Source organism: Danio rerio, chromosome 5 (genome assembly GCF_052040795.2).
Source record: "Danio rerio strain M-AB ecotype USA chromosome 5, GRCz13ab, whole genome shotgun sequence".
Lineage (NCBI taxonomy): Eukaryota > Metazoa > Chordata > Actinopteri > Cypriniformes > Danionidae > Danio > Danio rerio.
In genome coordinates, this window is record NC_141025.1 from 33,253,103 (window position 1) to 33,274,264 (window position 21,162).

The following is a 21,162-nucleotide window of genomic DNA, read 5'->3' on the forward strand; positions in this document are numbered from 1 at the left end:
TGCATGAGCATCCTTAATGAAATTTTGTGTAAATAATGGTTTAATTTGCCCAGATCTAGGATTGGTCTTGAGCCCTTGCTTCTTCTGGGAAAGATGAAGCACGAGCTGTAAAACCTGCATTTCATCTCGGCTGGAGGGACCGGCTCAATTGCATACTTTAACAGGATAACAGTAATCACCTCTTGCAACATAAGGGCGAGCACGGGACTGCCATTGTCTTCCCCAGGGCACGGGCGGCCAATTTGGTTGTCATGAGAGCTAAATCAGTCCCTGTGCAGAACTTGTGCATTAAGCCTTGGGAAGAACCACCTTCTTGCATCTCGGCCAACTTCTCCACTTGGCACCATTGATAGGTAGCCATTGCATGCAGGGTGGAAGCAGCCTGGCCCACAGCAGAGTAGGCTCTGGCTGTGAGAGACTCAGACAACCTGCATCCTTTGGACAGGAGTTTAGGTGGACCTCTCCAGGGGGAGGCACCTTGCACCCTCACTCAATGCTTGGACAGTGCATTGATGAGGAGTGAGAGGTCCGCGGACCCGAATGCAACGAACAAGCTCCCACTGTAATCCTTTGGCCTGCCCTTAACTGACTTGCGGAGAGCAACAGGGGTGGCGCACCCTAATGCTATAGTACGCCGCGACCTTAACTGCACAACAGTCAACCCCTCGCAATGAGGGCAAGAACTGTCCGCAAGCACCGCCTCAACATGCTGGACCCCCAGACATGTGATGCAATATTTGTGCCTGTCATCCGGGGCTAGGAAACCACTGCATCCAAAAACGCAGATGAGGTGCTCGGCCATGTTGCTCTCTTAGGGTATCTGTTCTTTTAGAGAAAACTGCTCCAATACATCAGTGAAACGCCCAGGGGCTCCCCCAGTTTGACCACAGCTGTTGCATCTTCGCCCGCACTGGTGAAGAAGCTAGTTATTTCGTTGCATCAGGTTGCAGATCAGGAGCTCTTCAGTCTCTAGTGAGAGATCTGAAGCAAAGAATCTGATGCTCGCTTCGCAGACGCCAGATGATATACTTCCTTAATGACTTATCACTGACACCTGTGTAGCCGATTTCTGTCAACTCATTTGGCAATTTATTGGCCTCTTTTCTTTCTGTTCAGAGTGATTTGTCATCTAGCAATCTCCTGTAGTCTGTTTCAGACGCATGTTATAGTTCCCATGAAGGAGAACGTTCGAGGTTATAGAAGTAACCCTTCATTCCCCGAGGAGGGGAACGGAAGTGCTATAAGTGTATTTGATGTTAAAATCCATGTATGGGAGGTTTTGGTTCAGAAAACGCTTGTCTGAAAGAGTATTGAACGGGCCAATGAAAACAATGAATTGGCAGCGTAAGCTTGCGCAGGTATGCTTCATTGCCAATTTTCCCAGCAAATAAGCACACCTGGCGCTAGCAAACACCATCCTTTTAAGCTAAATAGACTTTTTAAACAGCTAAGGGACCGTCATTATGGCGACTGAGTATAGTACCTCCGTTCCCCTCCTCGGGAAACGAAGGGTTACTTCTGTAACCTCGAACGACCCCTTCAGTTGGGGAACTCCAGTGCTATAAGTGGATTTGATGTTAAAATCCACGTATGGGAGACCATGGAAAACGCCATAATGACTGAAGCTTGTGTTTGTTCTGTTGCTCTGGATTTCCGGTTGAGTGAACGCTGGCGTGTCTGACTGCCGCTGCTCCCCGGACTGATTTTTATTACTACCTTGACTTACTTTTTAAGTTTTATTTTGTTTTATTTCTTGCCTGGTTTTATTACCTTTTAACACAACGTTTTTCCTGCATTTTGACCGGATAACTCCTTTCAGTCAAGCTGTCTTACCTGCCAAACGCGAGCTCTCGCCACCACGAAGCGGGCTGTTTCCTCCGTCTTCCATAAGTAAGTAAACACTTTCTTTGGAGTGTCGGTCGCTGCCTTGTTGGTCGTATTGCTGGTTTTTGGTGCAGGTGGTCTCAGTAAGGGCTACTTTCCCATTTACTTGCGCCGTTATCGTTTGGTGTGCTGGCTAACGCGGTTTTTAAACCTGGCTGTGTATACGCGGCTGTAGGATGTCTGTGTTGATGCTTGTCGTGGGATCATTGCTTGCTTTTATAAGTGTTCACGTGGTGCTTCAGGACTCATTTTCGCCCTCCGGCTTGTGGATTATTAAGATGCTTTTTTACTCATCACTGGACCTATAAATAAATCTTACCAACGCCTCCGATGAGAGTGCAGTCAAGCAAGCGTGACGTACCCAAATTATGGAAGGCGCGGTCCTCCAACGTGCCCTTGGCCCTAACTTATCCCCACTTCAAAAGAAGTTTTACGGAATAGGTATATTTTTTGGGGAGTCGCTACCGTCTAGATAATTCTAGGAATTACGACAGTACGTTGGGAAGCAAGCAATCCCAGTAGGGAGAACGCTGAGGAGACCATCCGCACCCAATGAGGGAGACAAAATGGAATTCATATGGACTAACCCTAAGAAGGGGGAGTGCGCATAAGAAGGTGGTTAGCGGATAGGGAAGGCGGAAAAGCATATGGGATCGCCAGAGGGGATCGCACATAGCCGGCACCTATACCCAAAAACGCGGGCTGACCAGCGGGCAGACCTAACGTAGTGGGCCAGCAAGTGACTCCTCCGCTGAGTCAGTGCTGGGGGCCTTGGAGGAATCTGCAGGGCTCACCGAACGGGGAACTTTACTGACAGACAGGAAGGTGCACATCTCTCCGTGTTAAGGAAAAAAGGGCACCGCAAGCGTATTACAACACCCCACCGAGTTGTTTCCTCAATCACCAAGGGTTACCTAATACCCTTGAGGAAACCGGCTCCACTCACAGATTGTAAAACCTTGCAAATATGTTGGGTGTCGCCCAGCCTGCAGCTCTACAGATGTCTGTTAAAGAGGCACCGCGTGCACGCGCCCAAGAGGATGCAACGCTCTGAGTGGAGTGCGCACGCACTCCCGAGGAGCGCGGCTGACCTCTGCTCAAATAAGCACAAGAAATGGCCCCCACAATCCAGTGGGATAATCTTTGTTTGGTCATGGCACTTCCCTGATGCAGACCGCCATAACAGACAAAGAGCTGCTCAGAGGATCTAAAGTACTGAGTACGGTCCACATAAATGCGCAGAGCGCGAACTGGACAGAGTAAGGAAAGAGCTGGGTCTGCCTCCTCCGGGGGCAGCGCTTGCAGGGTTACTACCTGATCTCTAAAGGGAGTGGTAGGAACCTTGGGCACATAACATGGGCGGGGTCTCAGGATAACGTGAGAAAAATCCGGCCCGAATTCCAGGCACGAGTCACTGACCGAAAATGCCTCCAGGTCAGAGCTGTCTTCAGGGACAGAAATCTTAAGGATACTGAATCGAGTGGCTCGAAGGGATCTGAACGCAGGCTCGTGAGAACGAGGGCGAGATCCCAAGAGGGCATGAGAGGGGGGCGAGTTGGATTAATTCGCCTAGCGCCTCTGAGGAACCGGATGATGAGGTTATGCTTTCCCTCGGTGCCGCCAGCTACCGCGTCGTGATAAGCGGAGATGGCGGCAACGTAAACCTTGAGAGTGGAGGGCAACAGCCTGCTCTCCAGCTTCTCTTGAAGGAAAGACAGCACAACACTGATCTGGCAAGTTCGGGGGCCTTCTCTGCGAGAGACACAACATTCAGTGAATAGACTCCTCCTCACTTCAGGGCATAGGTGCGCCTAGTGGAGGGGGCTCCAGCCTGAGTGATGGTATCAACCACCGTAGACGGCAGGTTACCTAAGTCTTCCTCGCGTCTAGGGACCACACGGGGAGGTTCCAGAGATCGGGCGAGGGTGCCAGATGGTGCCCTGTCCCTGAGAAAGTAGGTCCTCTCTCAAAGGCATCTGCCAGGGGAGGGCCGTCACGAGGAGGGAGAGCTCTGATATCCAGGTCCGGTTGGGCCAGAGGGGCGCAACTAGCAGAACCTGCTCCTCGTCATCCCTGACCATGCACAATACTGTAGCTGCGCGAGTAGACTAACTGGGGGAAACGCATACTTGCGTGTGCCCCGAGGCCAGCTGTGGGAGGCAAACAGATCGATCTGGGCCTCCCCGAATCGCGGCCATATCAGCTGAACAGACTCGGGGTGGAGTCTCCATTCTCCAGAGTGAATTTGCTGCAGTGAGAGCGCATCAGCTGCACGGTTGAGCATACCTGGGATGTGAATGTTCAGCCGCGGGTGACTCCAGAGGAGCAGACGGCGGGCAAGCTGAGACATGCGGCGAGAGCACGTACCCCCCATGCGGTTGATATACGCTGCCGCCGCTGTACTGTCCGTCCTGACCAGCACGTGTTGCTGCTCCAGCACCGGAAAAAAGTGGTGGAGAGCAAGGAACACTGCCAACAGCTCTAGGCGATTGATATGCCAATGCAGCTGGGCACCTTTCCACAGGCCCGCAGCTGCATGCCTGCGACATACGGCTCCCGAGCCCATGTTGGAAGCATCTGTTGAAACAACAACATGACTGGACGCCTGTCCCAGAGGCACACCGGCCTGCAGAACCGAGGGGTCATTCCAGGGGCTGAGGGTGCGGCGACACAGTACAGTCTGGGAACTCGATCTAGAAGCCATTGCTGAAGTGGTCTCATATGGAGCAGTCCGAGCGGCGTGACGGCCGCAGCGGAAGCCATATGCCCCAGGAGCCTCTGAAAGTATTTCAGTGGGACCACTATTTTGCTGTCGAGCTCCCTCAGACAGTTCAGCAACAGGCGAGCGTGTTCTCCTGAGAGGCGCGCTACCATGGTGACCGAGTCCAGCTCCATCCCGAGAAAAGAGATCCTCTGCACCGGGGCGAGTTTGCTCTTTTCTTGGTTGACCTGCAACTCCAGAAGATGCCGGAGCACCTCGGCTCTGTGCATAGTCAATTGCTCCCGCGAGTGGGCTAAAATCAGCCAGTCGTCGAGATAATTGAGTATGCGGATGCCCGCAAGCCGATGGGGCGCTAAGGCACCCTCCGCGAGTTTGGTGAAGACCTACGGAGACAGAGAGAGCCCGAAGGGGAGGACCTTGTACTGCCACGCTAGACCTTCGAACGCAAACCGCAGAAACTGGCGGTGGCGCGGAAGAATGGAGACATGAAAATACGCGTCCTTCAGGTTTATGGCTGCAAACCAATCCTGAAGACGAACGCATCGGAGGATGCGCTTCTGCATAAGCATTCTGAATGGCAGCTTGTGAAGACAGCGGTTCAAAACGCGCAGATCTAGGATTGGCCATGACCCACCTCTCTTTTTGGGTACGATGAAGTACGGGCTGTAAAACCCGCTCTCCATCTCGGCTGGAGAAACTGGCTCGACTGCACCCTTTGCCAGGAGGGCAGCAATCTCCTCTCGCAAGACAGGGGCGGACAGGGGGTTGACCCTGATGAAATACACGCCCGTGAACTTGTGAGGCCGTTTCGAGAACTGAATCTCGTAGCGAGTCTGATTGTGCGTATGAGTCACCGCGAGGGGCTGGCCCGTGCTTACCAGGCAGGTGAAGCCCTCGCTAATGGCGTCATTGCTACAACCGCTCACGTACCAGTGGTGAAGCAGCGCGGAGCGGGTGTGCTGATCCGGGGAGCGCGAGGGTCCCACAGAAGAGCTGGAGGAGAGCGATTCGCTCTGGCTCCACACCCTGACTCCGAAGAGGGGGCTTGGGGGCGTCCCAGACTGGCAGGGCTTGAGCTGTCACATCCGGGGAAGGGGAAAGGTGCTCTTTCATTAAATTTTTGGTGGCACTGAAAAGTACCGTTGGAATATGGGCCCTGCCCTCCAGCGAGGAAAGAGCAGAATTCCTCTTCTCTGGATGGCCTGTCTCAGGGACGCTTCGCAGTCCATTTACCAGACTTAGCGGCGCCCAGGGCAGGAGGAGCTGTTGGATTTCGACGTACTCGACTAGGAGCAGCGGAGGTGGACGGCTCGGCGGACGGAGCGGGCTTACGGTCCCGCCGATAGATGACATTGCCCATCGCATCTGACTGCTCCTTCACCGCCTTGAACTCCTGGGTAATTTCACCGCCGGTGTCGCCGGACAGGCCAGCCTGGCATATGGGCGAGTCAAGAAAGCGAATTTTGTCAACATCGCGCATATCAGCCAGGTTTAGCCAGAGGTGGCGTTCCTGGATTACAAGTGTGGACATTGTCTTCCCCAGCGCACACGCAGCGGACTTAGTAGTCCGGGGAGCATAGTCGGTCGCGGTGCGCAGCTCGTGTAACAAGCCTGGGTTAGAGCCACCCTCGTGCAGCTCGGCCAGCGCCTGCGTACCGCTGGTAGGTGGCCATTGCGTGCAAGGCGGAAGCAGCCTGGCCCGCAGCCTTGTAAGCTCTAGCTCCGAGGGAGGCAGATAACCTACAGGCTTTGGACGGGAGACAGGGCGGACCGCGCCAAGTAGGGGCGCCACGCGGACAGAGATTGACCGCAATGGCGCGCTCCACCGGCGGGATCACCTCATACCCCCTGGCAGCTCCACCATCAAGGGTGGTAAGGACGGAGGCGGATGCAGCGCGGGCAGAGCAAGGTGCCCTCCAAGACTGTGCCCTAGAAATAATCTTGTTTTTCGATTTTTGATAAGATTATTTTGCTTACTCCATTGGCAGATTATTTAGCTTGATTTAAGAAAAAACTCACTTCATTTTGGCATATTATTTCTTAAAACAAGACAATATGTTTTGCTTGTCTAGAAAATGCTTCTTGATTTAAGAACTTTTAGATATTTGCACTAGAAACAAGACAAAAAATCTGAGTAAGAAAAGCATTTCAAGCAGTGTGCAAAGTTTAGTTCCAACCCTAATTAGGTGGCCCTCCAGGACAAAGTTTGGACACCCCTGCCTTAACTGAAACAAGTGAGGCCTGCAATTCTTTGGATATAGTTGTGGGATCTTTTTTGACTTCTTTGATGTGTTTTTGCTGTGTTCTTGGGGTGATTTTAGTTGACCAGCCAGTCCTAGGAATGTTCTCCAATTTTCCATGTTTTTGCCATTTATAAATAATGACTCTCACGGTGGTTCGCTGAAGTCCTAAAGCTTTAGAAATGGCTTTATAACCTTTACCAGACTGGTAGATCTCAATTATTTTCTTCCTCATTTGTTTTTGAATTTCTTTGGATCTCTGAATGATGTTAAGCTTTTGAGGAAATTTTGGTCTACTTCCCTTTGTCAGTCTGGTAATATTTAAGAGAATTGCGAGCAGGTGTGGCAATCAGGCCTGTCTTTTTTTTTTTTTTTTTTTTTTTGCTTTTTCTAAATAATCAAAACATTTGTTTAAAACTGCATGTGTTTACTTGTGTTATCTTTGACTAATATTGACATTTGTTTTATGATCTGAAACATTATAATATGACAAACACGCAAAAAATAAGAAATTAGTAAGAGGGCAAACACTTTTTCACACTACTGTACTTTTTCAGTTTATTATTAGTATAAATATTTAGTTTAAAAGAACTATACTACTAGTATACACTTGAACACATTTTTGTAAGGGAAGTACAAGTTAGATATATAAAAAGTTGACAGAAAGTATACTTTCTTATTTTTAGTTTTAAAATGTATACTAATAGTACACTTGTATAATCTAAATCATTTTGTAAGTGTAGTGATGAATAGGAAAGTGTGGGGTGTTTCTCTGCACTGGGGGTTGTATGAGCTAGTGCACTCTCAGGGCTGGATTGTGGCAAGAAACGTGCCAGAGTAATTGGTTGTTCATTCCGTTGTAGTGGCCCCTCATTAAAAAGGGACTCAAATAACTGAATAACTGAAAGAGTGAGTGGTACACCCTATTGTTTAATAAAGTGTAATTGCATTAAACTTCCAGCAGAAATGATTGTTTGCATTGTACAGTAAGTAAAATTGGAGGTATACCCATAAATACTTTAAATTTTGTTTTACTTTACATAAGAAATAAACTTAGTAGGTTAGTTTTATATTTTTTATATTACAAGTATACATTTAAGTTTTCTTTAAATTAACATAGATTGCTAAATATAAAGAATGAAACTGTTAAAGATAACAAAGTACAAGGTATAGTTAGACATTTCTGTAATTCAAGTATACCACAGCATACTATTTCAAAGAAAAAGTCAACTAGTATTTACTGACAAATAAGCCATGCACCTCACTAGTTCACCAAGTGATCACTTCAGTCCAAGCATTAGGATTAGAGTCAGTTCCTCATCATCTGGCTATCACATCACATTAAGCATCTGCTTGCATGGTACATAAATAGAAATGCTACAAAGCTAATACGCAATATATGGTGTTGAGCTTGTTACAAATTTAACCCAACAGAGATATGATACAATTATATTAAATGTAATATATTATAAAAAGGATTGATGCATGTATATAGATTTAGCAGTTTTTGTGTAGCAAAATATGATAAATCATTACAATTTTAAAACTTCAGCTATACACCCTCCTAATATATTTATATTTTAATTCATATTTGTATATTTAGCCGGCATGCATAGATCCCAATTAATATTAACAATATGAATACCAGTACTAATAATATAATAATTTAAAGTAATTTTTCCAACATTTTTTCATAGTTAAGCATTACTTTATTGACAGCTTCTACCTTGTTGTTATTTACTTATTGATTTCTAATATGCTATTGAATACTTTCCTCACTGAGGATGGATAGCTTCTATATACAGTAATTAAAACTGTGATGCCAATCCATATTTAGTGTCTGCTTGGTGTGCAAGTTCAACTCAATATAAGCATAAGGGAGAGCATGATCAACCCTATCAGAGACTAAAGAAGATCCAGCGGGTGGTAAGTTGCTCTGCAGTTATATTAGTGGTTGCAGACTCATAGCGGTAACATAGCATCAATATAACTTTTCTTGTGGTTCAAAAAGCATCACATATATGTGATTGCTTTTGCAGGGCGGAATCAATTTCATCTGACCTTAAGACAAAGGAAGGTTGGTGAATTTCTCTTGCATTGCTCAAATTGGGCTTGTTTTGCATTCATATGACAAGTGGATACTTTTGATGTTTTGGATAAGAGTTCTGTGTGTTAAAACTCCATAGGTAAAAGCAAACTTTTAACATAATTTGCAAAAGTGTTTGTCTATGTTAACAGATTTACAGCATACTGTTATTTATATAATTATGCATGCGCAACACATTTTTTACAAATATTTAGATTCATGTCACATCAATATTCTTGTTGTCAATTTTATCTTGTAAAAAAGCAATTAGTTTGATATTTGCTGCTAATATGCAGTAGGTCTGTAGAGTTTTGTGCTAAAGTAATTTTTTTTTAGTTAAAGTTACTGCAATTTCTTTGTCCAATTTCCACCAAGCCGCCACCATGAGTACGGACGCGGAGATGGCCGTTTATGGCAAGGCTGCCATTTACCTCCGTAAGCCTGAGAAGGAAAGAATTGAGGCTCAGAACAAACCATTTGATGCCAAATCTGCTTGCTATGTGGTTGATGACAAAGAGCTGTACGTCAAGGGAACAATCAAGAGCAGAGACGGTGGCAAAGTCACCGTTATTACACTTGACACTAAGGAGGTGAATTTTTACATTTCATGTAAATTAGATGAATTTCAATTAATTGCAATAACACAGACTTAATAAATCTATTATTGACTGGATGACTTTTATAGGAGAGAGTTGCTAAGGAGGAAGATGTCCACCCAATGAATCCTCCCAAGTTTGACAAGATTGAGGACATGGCCATGATGACCCATCTCAATGAACCCTCTGTGCTGTATAACCTCAAAGAGCGTTATGCAGCATGGATGATCTACGTAAGTTCTGAAACAACCTACAACAGCACTTCAAGACATTTAGTCTGTGTGTTTGCCATCTGACCACTTCTCTCCTCATTTCAGACCTACTCTGGACTGTTCTGCGCCACTGTAAACCCCTACAAGTGGCTCCCAGTGTATGACGCAGAAGTGGTTGCTGCCTACAGAGGCAAAAAGCGTATGGAGGCTCCACCCCACATCTTCTCTGTCTCTGACAACGCCTATCAGTTCATGTTGACTGGTGAGATCTCATTTACAAGATCTGACTTACACACAAGTTCACATTCATCATTTTAACAAAACAATTGCTAAAACATTATTACCTTTGCATTTACAGACAGAGAGAACCAGTCTGTCCTGATTACGTATGTATCTAATCTAATAGAGATGCTGAGAACAGGTTTATTTTCCTCTCGTGCAAATTCTACATGTATTATCATTTTCTGTCTTCTTGTCTCTCATAAACCAGTGGAGAATCTGGTGCTGGAAAGACTGTGAACACCAAACGTGTCATTCAGTACTTTGCCACCGTTGCAGTTCAGGGCGGTGACAAGAAGAAAGAGCAGACTCCAGGCAAAATGCAGGTATGCAATAAAAAAATATACTAATTAAATTATACTTATCTTAAATACATATAAAACTAAAAAAAAAACAAAAAAAAAAAAACACATACACTACTGAATTTGTGATATCCCTGCAAAAAGTGTTGTAATGCAAAATTAATGAAACCCATTCATACAACACAGGGCTCTCTTGAGGATCAGATCATTGCTGCCAACCCTCTGCTTGAGGCTTATGGTAATGCCAAGACTGTGAGAAATGACAACTCCTCTCGTTTTGTAAGTTCAGGTTTTACATGCATGAAGTACAATAGGACAATTATTGTCGTTTTTTCTAGTATTTAACTTGGTATTGTGTTTAAAACAGGGTAAATTCATCAGAATTCATTTCGGTACAACTGGAAAACTGGCCAGTGCTGACATTGAGACATGTAGGTGGACGTGATTTAATTTATCTTTGTCTGTCACTCTTCAGATGATTGTGACTCAAGTTGATTCTCTCAACAGATCTGCTGGAGAAATCTAGAGTGACATTCCAGCTTCCAGATGAGAGAGGCTACCACATCTTCTACCAGATGATGACCAACCACAAGCCTGAGCTGATTGGTAGATGCACATATTTTATTCAGTGCATGTAATTGTAAATGTAATATTGTAAAACTGCATAATAAATGTTCTGCTCTTATTTTACAGAAATGACGCTCATCACCACCAACCCCTATGACTTCCCCATGTGCAGTCAAGGTCAGATCACAGTGGCAAGCATTGATGATAAAGAGGAGCTGGTTGCAACTGATGTGAGTCAATGTTTGATTATTGATATATTCTATATAGATATGACAGATCGTAGGTCTCATTCTTCTCTGTAATCTCCAGACTGCTATTGACATTCTGGGCTTCACTGGTGAAGAGAAAATGGGCATCTACAAGTTCACTGGAGCTGTGCTTCATCATGGTAACATGAAGTTCAAGCAGAAGCAGCGTGAGGAGCAGGCAGAGCCTGATGGCACAGAGGGTGAGACCCACTTGCACTAATGTGTGTCATCACATGCAGATCATTGTTTCTGTTTATAAGCAAAAATAGTTGATTATTCAAGGCAAGAAAAGGATTGATATTTTTGTAATGTTTGAATTGCAGAGGCTGACAAAATCTCTTACCTTCTGGGTTTGAACTCTGCTGAAATGCTGAAGGCTTTGTGCTACCCCAGAGTCAAGGTCGGAAATGAGTTTGTGACCAAAGGACAGACTGTGCCACAGGTGTGTAGTAACATTTTTCGTATGTTCATGTGTTTAACAAGACATAGTGAGTGAAAATGACTAGGTATTGTAAAAAGTAATGATTTTTAATTTTACCTCTTTTACTTGCAGGTGTACAACTCTGTTAGCGCCTTGTCCAAATCTATCTATGAGAGGATGTTCTTGTGGATGGTCATTCGTATCAACCAGATGTTGGACACAAAACAACAAAGAAATTTCTTCATTGGTGTGCTGGATATTGCTGGTTTTGAGATCTTTGATGTAAGAAGGATTCTTTCATTTCTTTTTACTTCAAACTGAGTCATATTCAGTAGTCAGTAAATAATCCTGTTTCCTTCTCTAGTTCAACAGCATGGAGCAGCTGTGCATCAACTTCACTAATGAGAAACTGCAACAGTTTTTCAACCACCACATGTTTGTGCTGGAACAAGAGGAGTACAAGAAGGAGGGCATTGTTTGGGAGTTCATTGACTTCGGCATGGACTTGGCCGCTTGCATTGAGCTCATTGAGAAGGTTTTTACTGGTTTATGTATTTGTTTCCATTGTCTATTCTCAGATTCATTCAATTCTTATTAACAAACAACCTTCTTTTATAAACAGCCTATGGGAATCTTCTCCATCCTTGAAGAGGAGTGCATGTTCCCCAAGGCTACAGACACTTCCTTCAAGAACAAGCTGTATGATCAGCATCTTGGCAAGTGCAATGCTTTCCAGAAACCAAGGCCTCAAAAAGGCAAGGCTGAGGCTCACTTCTCCCTGGTCCACTATGCTGGAACTGTGGACTACAACGTTTCTGGCTGGCTGGACAAGAACAAGGATCCACTGAACGAGTCTGTTGTGCAGCTGTACCAGAAGTCTTCTGTCAAACTGTTGGCTACTCTCTACCCACCCGTCGTTGAGGGTAAATAAAGTGCTAATATGATCATGTACATCAATTTAACCATACTTAAAATTCCCCCTTGTTATTATATTGTGATCGTTTGTATTTTTATATGTATAGACACTTCAAAGAAGGGAGGCAAGAAGAAGGGTGGTTCCATGCAGACTGTGTCTTCTCAGTTCAGGGTATTTCAATTTTCTGTGGATAATGCTGAATACACTGTAAACACTGAGCTAACTCTAGGTGATAATACATAAAAACAGAAATGCATATACAAAACTGAAACTTTCTATGACTAAACAGGAGAACTTGGGCAAGCTAATGACCAACTTGAGGAGCACTCACCCTCATTTTGTGCGTTGTCTGATTCCCAATGAGTCCAAGACTCCAGGTAAAAAAATAAAGGGCTTACAGATGTACTGACATAAATACAAAATGTAACGACGGTGTTGATAACATCATGCTGTTACTTATAGGTCTTATGGAGAACTTCCTAGTTATCCACCAGCTGAGGTGTAACGGTGTACTGGAGGGTATCAGAATCTGTAGAAAGGGTTTCCCAAGCAGAATTCTTTATGCCGACTTCAAGCAGAGGTAAATGGGACCTTCTGAAAGCATAATTAACTTTAGGAATTACTTAATTACAAGATCTTAACAATTTTCATAAATGTTCAACAGATACAAGGTGTTGAATGCCAGTGTTATCCCAGAGGGACAGTTCATTGACAACAAGAAGGCCAGTGAGAAACTCCTGGGATCCATCGACGTTAATCATGATGAGTACAGATTTGGACACACAAAGGTTCATATTTTAATTTACAGTTTTAAGAGATTCAGTGATCAGTGTAGTTTACATTAGGCATCAATTTCTTTTCCTTTTCTCTATTTACATGAATTCAGGTGTTCTTCAAAGCTGGTCTGCTGGGTACTCTTGAGGAGATGCGTGATGAGAAACTGGCTAGTCTGGTCACAATGACTCAGGCTCTCTGCCGTGCTTACCTGATGAGGAGAGAGTTTGTGAAGATGATGGAGAGGAGGTGAGGGAAAGCATGAGTTATAATTGTGTGAATGGTAAAAAGTAATAATTATGGCATTTAATGATGAACTATTCACAGGGAGTCCATTTACACCATCCAGTACAACATCCGCTCATTCATGAATGTCAAACACTGGCCATGGATGAAGGTTTACTACAAGATTAAGCCTCTGCTGAAGAGTGCTGAGACTGAGAAAGAACTGGCAAACATGAAAGAGGACTTTGTCAAATGCAAAGAAGATCTTGTCAAGGCTGAAGCTAAAAAGAAGGAGCTGGAAGAGAAGATGGTGGCACTGCTGCAAGAGAAAAATGATCTGCAGCTGGCAGTGGCTTCTGTGAGTATTCTTAATTTAATAAACTCAATCTCATCTCCATTAAAATTAGTTTGCAATGATATAACAATGTGTTTTCCTAACAGGAAGCTGAAAATCTCTCAGATGCTGAGGAGAGGTGTGAGGGTCTGATCAAGAGCAAAATCCAGCTTGAGGCTAAACTCAAAGAGACAACTGAGAGACTGGAGGATGAGGAAGAAATCAATGCTGAACTGACAGCCAAGAAGAGAAAACTGGAGGACGAGTGCTCTGAGCTGAAGAAAGACATTGATGACCTGGAGCTCACCTTGGCTAAAGTGGAAAAGGAGAAACATGCCACTGAGAATAAGGTTGGAGACAAAGGCTCTTTGACTTATATATACAGTATATATTGTAAAATAACTAAGCGTATTTGAAATCAAATCACACAGGTTAAGAACTTGACAGAGGAAATGGCATCTCAGGATGAGAGCATTGCCAAGCTTACAAAGGAGAAGAAAGCCCTCCAAGAGGCACATCAGCAGACTCTGGATGATCTTCAGGCTGAGGAGGACAAAGTCAACACCCTGACCAAATCCAAGACAAAGCTTGAGCAGCAAGTTGATGATGTGAGCTCTATGTTAAATATGTCTAGAATTGATTTATAATTTTTGCTTTTGAATATATTGAATTAAATATGTTATAAACATCATTGTCATGTAGCTTGAGGGTTCCCTTGAACAAGAAAAGAAGCTCCGTATGGACCTGGAGAGAGCTAAGAGAAAGCTTGAAGGAGATCTAAAATTGGCCCAAGAGTCTATCATGGACCTGGAAAATGACAAGCAGCAGTCTGAAGAGAAAATTAAAAAGTAAAAAATATATAAATACTTTAACAAAACATTCCACAAACTTGCTGTGTACAAACTATTGATACTTGATCACCCACAGGAAAGACTTTGAAACAAGCCAGCTGCTCAGCAAGATTGAAGATGAACAATCCTTGGGTGCTCAGCTCCAGAAAAAGATCAAGGAGCTTCAGGTTTTTATTTATTTACATTTAGTAAAAAAATGTTAAAGGCAGGCAAAGGTGAAACAAAGACTAACAAGGCTTCATTAATTGTCTGAATCCATAGGCTCGCATTGAGGAACTGGAGGAAGAGATTGAGGCTGAGCGTGCTGCTCGTGCCAAGGTTGAGAAGCAGAGAGCAGATCTCTCCAGGGAACTTGAGGAGATCAGTGAGAGGCTTGAGGAGGCTGGAGGAGCCACTGCTGCTCAAATCGAGATGAATAAGAAGCGTGAAGCTGAATTCCAGAAGCTGCGTCGTGATCTTGAAGAGTCCACCCTTCAGCATGAAGCTACTGCTGCTGCCCTGCGCAAGAAGCAGGCAGACAGTGTGGCTGAGCTGGGAGAGCAAATCGACAACCTCCAGCGTGTCAAGCAGAAGCTTGAGAAAGAGAAGAGTGAATACAAAATGGAGATCGATGATCTCTCCAGCAATATGGAGGCTGTCGCCAAAGCAAAGGTTGGGAATTTTATATCTTAGGAATAGGGGTGCACCTAATTTTCATAAGACGTAAATTATTGGCTAAAATGGCATTCTTAGTTTCAGGCCAATTAAGAACCATTTTTACAATTTGCAACCATGATTGCCTGAGTTGTTTAATCTTGTATCTTCTTACGCACACAGCCATTTAAGCTGATAAATTGTGATTAAATGAATACAATGAAGTTACAAACATAAAATGTAATTGTTGATTTTTTCTTTTAAAATAAAAATATGTTTTGTTGCGTCAGTAAACATTCTGTTATACAGTTATAATTGATTTAAGAGATAAATGTTTTTAGTCATGTTTAAATTGTTAGCAAATTCTTTACCAGAAAAAGATTACAATATCAGAAAATAAGTATTTAAAAAATGCACATCTTGAAATTTATAACATATTAAATGACTAAATGTTTTTTTGCAGGCCAATCTTGAGAAGATGTGTCGCACACTTGAGGATCAACTAAGTGAAATAAAGTCCAAGAGTGATGAGAACCTTCGCCAGATAAATGATCTCAGTGCTCAAAGAGCAAGACTTCAAACTGAGAATGGTAACTAATGATTTTTAAATTTTTTTTTTTACAATATTTAGTAAACAATGAATCAATAATAATCAAGAATAATTATGTATTGTGATTATTCAGCAGTTTGAAAAGGTCTTATTAGTGTGTAAACAATTTTTGAAAAGTAAACTGATAAAATCTTACTTCCAAAGAATGTTTGTTACAACTTACAAAAACAAATTATTTTTTAATCAAAAATATAACCTAAAAAATATCTGAAAAGGTGAGTTTGGCCGTCAGCTGGAGGAGAAAGAAGCTCTGGTTTCTCAGCTCACAAGAGGAAAACAGGCTTTCACTCAGCAAATTGAGGAGCTTAAGAGGCAGATTGAAGAGGAGGTCAAGGTAATAATAATAATAATAATTATATATATATATATATATATATATATATATATATATATATATATATATATATATATATATATATATACCACATTTACTATAGAGTCGGGTTAATAGTATCTGACTTGTTTCCTAGGCTAAGAACGCACTGGCCCATGCTGTACAATCAGCCCGTCATGACTGCGACCTGCTTCGTGAGCAGTTTGAGGAGGAGCAGGAAGCAAAGGCTGAGCTGCAGCGGGGAATGTCAAAGGCAAACAGTGAGGTTGCTCAGTGGAGAACCAAATATGAAACTGATGCCATCCAGCGCACAGAAGAACTTGAAGAATCCAAGTATGAACTTTAAAAGAACTGTGTGGTTTTACTTTGGGTGACTGCATGCATTTTTATTGATGACGATGAAATATTTAACAGGAAGAAACTGGCTCAGCGTCTGCAAGAGGCAGAGGAACAAATTGAGGCAGTGAACTCCAAATGTGCATCTCTGGAGAAGACCAAACAGAGACTCCAGGGTGAAGTGGAGGACCTCATGATTGATGTGGAGAGAGCCAATTCTTTGGCTGCCAACCTTGACAAAAAGCAGAGAAACTTTGACAAGGTAAAATATGTAGTCATGTTGTGATGTGATGTTCTTTTTCAGAAAGTAGTATGAGCTTTATTCTAGAGAATACACGTTGAACAAACCTCATAGTGATATATTCCACCCTAAAGGTCCTGGCAGAATGGAAACAGAAATATGAGGAAGGTCAGGCAGAGCTGGAAGGTGCCCAGAAAGAAGCTCGTTCACTCAGCACTGAGCTGTTCAAGATGAAGAACTCCTATGAGGAGACTCTGGATCAGCTGGAGACCCTCAAGAGAGAGAACAAGAATCTGCAGCGTAAGAATCAAACATTAAGAATAAAAATATGTGATGAATGAATGTTCTTTATGATACAGAGGATGATTTTTCTTTTTACAGAGGAGATTTCAGATCTGACAGAGCAGATAGGTGAGACTGGTAAGAGCATCCATGAGCTGGAAAAGGCCAAGAAGACAGTGGAGACTGAGAAGGCAGAGATTCAGACCGCCCTAGAAGAGGCTGAAGTGAGTATATGGAGATTTAGAATTGTTTCTAGGAATTTTTATGTTTGTTTTAATATGTCTTACTGCTTTTTTCCCCCTAAAAATGCAAATGTTGTTTTTATTTGACATAGGGCACCCTGGAGCATGAGGAGTCCAAGATTCTTCGTGTCCAGCTTGAGCTAAACCAGGTCAAGGGTGAGATTGACAGGAAGCTTGCAGAGAAGGATGAGGAGATAGAGCAGATCAAGAGGAACAGTCAGAGAGTTACTGAAGCCATGCAGAGCACTCTGGACTCTGAAGTCAGAAGCAGGAATGATGCTCTCAGAATCAAGAAGAAGATGGAGGGAGACCTTAATGAAATGGAGATTCAGCTGAGCCATGCCAACCGCCAGGCTGCTGAGGCCCAGAAACAGCTCAGGAATGTTCAGTCACAACTCAAGGTATGACTTTGTTGTGTCATTGGGGCACATATATGTGTTTGTTTAAGCTAAACTATGTTAAGTAAAAGTCAACTGAAACCAGATAAAAATTTGCTTACAAAGATGTTGTTGTGTTCAGGATGCCCAGCTGCACCTTGATGATGCTGTGAGAGCACAGGAAGACATGAAGGAGCAGGTGGCCATGGTGGAGCGCAGAAACACTCTGATGCAGTCTGAGATCGAAGAGCTGAGAGCTGCTCTGGAGCAGACAGAGAGAGGACGCAAAGTGGCTGAACAAGAGCTGGTGGATGCCAGTGAGCGTGTTGGACTTTTGCACTCTCAGGTAAAAGAACAATGTTTATGTTTTTGGACATTAAGATAACTGAAAGCATTTTTCAAGACTTTTATTGTTGCTTTACATGTTGTAGAACACAAGTCTTCTGAACACGAAGAAGAAGCTTGAGTCTGACCTTGTTCAGATCCAAAGTGAAGTTGAAGACACTGTACAGGAAGCCAGAAATGCTGAGGAGAAGGCCAAGAAGGCCATCACTGATGTGAGCAACAAAACATAGCAAATATACCACAAAGAACGGATAAACTTAAAAATGTGAAACAAATGCATTTCTGTATGTTTGCAAAAGGCTGCAATGATGGCAGAGGAGCTGAAGAAGGAGCAGGACACCAGTGCTCACCTTGAGAGGATGAAGAAGAATCTGGAGATCACAGTGAAAGACCTGCAGCACCGTCTGGATGAAGCTGAGAATCTGGCCATGAAGGGAGGAAAGAAACAACTCCAGAAACTGGAGTCCAGAGTAAGCAGGATTTGTTTCCCGTGTTAATCATTAATATCTAAATAGTATGTCAAGTTGAACACCTTTTTTGAGAAAATTCAGGAAAGCAACATATTTGGGTAAGGTTCAGCAAAGTATCTCCATTAGGTTCGTGAGCTTGAGAGCGAAATCGATGCAGAGCAGAGACGTGGAGCTGATGCTGTTAAAGGCGTCCGCAAATATGAGAGGAGAGTCAAGGAGCTCACCTACCAGGTAAAGACATCAGAGCACAAATTTTTATCAAATGAATATAAAATAATTTATGTTCGCTTTATGCAGACTGAGGAGGACAAGAAGAACATCAACAGGCTGCAGGATCTGGTTGATAAGCTTCAGCTGAAGGTCAAGGCTTACAAGAGACAGTCTGAAGAAGCTGTGAGTTCCTCTTTTGAGAACTTAGACACCTGTGAACTTTCAAGATGTTCTTTTACTGATACAGTTGAATGTGACTTTGCAGGAGGAACAAGCCAACTCTCACCTGTCCAAGTTGAGGAAGGTGCAGCATGAGCTGGAGGAGGCTGAGGAGCGCGCTGACATTTCTGAATCCCAGGTCAACAAGCTCAGAGCCAAGAGCCGTGACGCTGGAAAGGTCAGTTGCATATTACTAGATTCTGTACATTTACTCAGAAGAAAAATGAATTCTTGAATATACACTGATTATTTACATGATTTACATGATATGATTTTTTTCTTATTTTAGGCTAAGGAAGAATGAACTCTTTAACTCAAAGGAAGGCTCTACTGAAGTCATATAATATGACTGTTTTGTAGAATTTGTTTAACAATTGCTTTTCAAATAAATCTGTGCTTACTACAAAATACATTTGTTTTGGAGTGATCTTTAGAATAATTAATACAATGTTTTTCACTTTCATATTTCGAAACTAAAAGTTAGGCAGTATCAGAACTCACACTTGTGTGGTAACATGCAACCAAATGGTTATTTAACAAACTACTTAAGGCACTGAAAGCAGAGCGTAAAGGAGTAACCATTACAGCCTGCGGGTATCCATGCTGTGCAATCACATATTTCAGACAGATATCAAAACACTAATTTTCCCATTGAATTGCTTTTTTTTTTTTAAATGAGCAACTTGAACAATACACATGCATACCAAACCATGTTGAGAATCTCACAAAAGACATGTCATCAGGTTTTGTTGAAATATATAATTGAGTATCATATATCATTGTGTTAAATTAGGCTGCCTACTCAGTTTAGTCCATTACTTCCACTGTATCTGTTCAGCTGAGGGAACAGAACCACTCCCCTGACATCAGACATAGCAATGTTACAATGTTCTTGTGCTAAAATCTATAGTAAAACATGTCGTTTTCTTCTGATTGGTTACATTAATCGAGTTTGTTTAATATATTTTAATTAAAGTGAAAACTATTGTACAAAATAATACAAACTTGACAGTGCTTCACTTCTACTTTAATTCACAAATACATGCTATATGCAATAAAATTGCAGTTAAAGGTAACACTTAGCTTACAGAAAGTTTAATAAATGTTTTAATTTTGTAGACATTGTAATGATTGCCTAAGAACATTAAAAAGACAATCTACAGATACTATTCAGATGAGAGGAAGCAGATAAGAACTTGAAAAGTAACTTCAGCAGACCATCTAAAGGGGGACCATCAAAATAAAGTGTTTTCCAGGTTAATTGTGTCTGTATTTAATAACAACTTGAATTGGATTGTCATTTTAACTTGTGATAGTGTGATATTGTGAACGTGATAATAATGCAATAATGTGCACCTTTTGTAAAGCTTCTATGAAACAATATTTTTTGTAAAAAAGCGCTATACAAAAAACTCAAATTGAATGGAATAATGTGAGGAAAACCAGTAAAGAATGGAGCAGGTTCTTGATCTTGGCAAGATACATGTTACAGCTAGACAAGGTTCTACCCGCTCACAGTCACCCCAGTCATTCTGATAACCCTCACCTACACATTATCCGCAGCCATTTACGCCAGCCCCATATAACCCAGCCCCTCCGCTTATTCAGTTCCCAGCCTCTTTGACAGACAGAAAGACTAACGCTCACATAAGTGCAATCTAGCTAATTCAGAGTATTACTTACCTATCCTGTTTCCCTTCAGTGTACCTCATCTCTCTCATTCCTAGTGTGATTCTCTCCTAATCTCGTATGGTGTCTGTTTCCTGCTCCTTCCAAGAACTGGTGTCTGGTTCCATACATCCTCCAGTCCCTCCGTATTATCTTCCAGTCACTCAATGACATCCTCCGGTCCCTCCATACCATCCAATCCACTACTTCAACTCCAATCTGCAATAGACTCTTGTTTGGTTAGTTTATCTACATTTACCACCACTGTCAATAAACTGTTTACTATTCACTCACAGTTTTGGCCTCTATCCTCCTTCTGTGATAGTGCCAGTGTTCGCTTAAAGATAGATATGTTAGCTCATGAAATCTTGGGTTTGATGTGGTGACAGCTGCTGAACATCCTTTACCAATGCTTGTCTTGTAGTTACACTGTCCAGTTTAACTTCTATTGTTAGTTTTTGGTTACAATTTTAATTAAACTAGAGAACAAGATGGTGCCGTTGTTGCTGGTAGTCTATGCCATCTGTTTTCGAACCTG

General features: G+C 42.8%; 1 protein-coding gene across 1 annotated transcript; it reads left to right on the forward strand.

The window, feature by feature from the left end:
• Positions 1–8,683: 8,683 nt before the first annotated feature.
• myha (myosin, heavy chain a) lies at positions 8,684–19,366 on the forward strand. Its single transcript, XM_087253597.1, has 41 exons — positions 8,684–8,772; positions 8,886–8,923; positions 9,308–9,522; positions 9,618–9,761; positions 9,846–10,002; positions 10,099–10,126; positions 10,231–10,345; positions 10,508–10,600; positions 10,689–10,752; positions 10,829–10,927; positions 11,015–11,118; positions 11,198–11,336; positions 11,460–11,578; positions 11,690–11,839; positions 11,922–12,092; positions 12,180–12,480; positions 12,580–12,644; positions 12,763–12,850; positions 12,936–13,053; positions 13,138–13,261; positions 13,360–13,496; positions 13,575–13,830; positions 13,914–14,156; positions 14,238–14,414; positions 14,509–14,654; positions 14,734–14,824; positions 14,919–15,308; positions 15,754–15,880; positions 16,116–16,234; positions 16,371–16,567; positions 16,649–16,832; positions 16,946–17,111; positions 17,193–17,317; positions 17,428–17,736; positions 17,855–18,058; positions 18,144–18,269; positions 18,357–18,527; positions 18,654–18,758; positions 18,825–18,920; positions 19,003–19,134; positions 19,246–19,366. Exons 3-41 carry the CDS (start codon positions 9,316–9,318, stop codon positions 19,258–19,260), a joined length of 5,802 nt encoding a protein of 1,933 aa, XP_087109723.1. The 5' UTR covers positions 8,684–8,772; positions 8,886–8,923; positions 9,308–9,315; the 3' UTR covers positions 19,261–19,366.
• The last annotated feature ends 1,796 nt before the right edge of the window (positions 19,367–21,162 follow it).

Excerpts from the sequence above, each read along its gene's own strand:
- myha (XM_087253597.1), top strand. The coding sequence starts at position 9,316 with ATGAGTACGGACGCGGAGATGGCCGTTTATGGCAAGGCTGCCATTTAC. Across the intron at positions 11,119-11,197 it reads AGGAGCTGGTTGCAACTGAT|ACTGCTATTGACATTCTGGG; the intron begins GTGAGTCAATGT and ends TGTAATCTCCAG. Across the intron at positions 15,309-15,753 it reads AGGCTGTCGCCAAAGCAAAG|GCCAATCTTGAGAAGATGTG; the intron begins GTTGGGAATTTT and ends GTTTTTTTGCAG.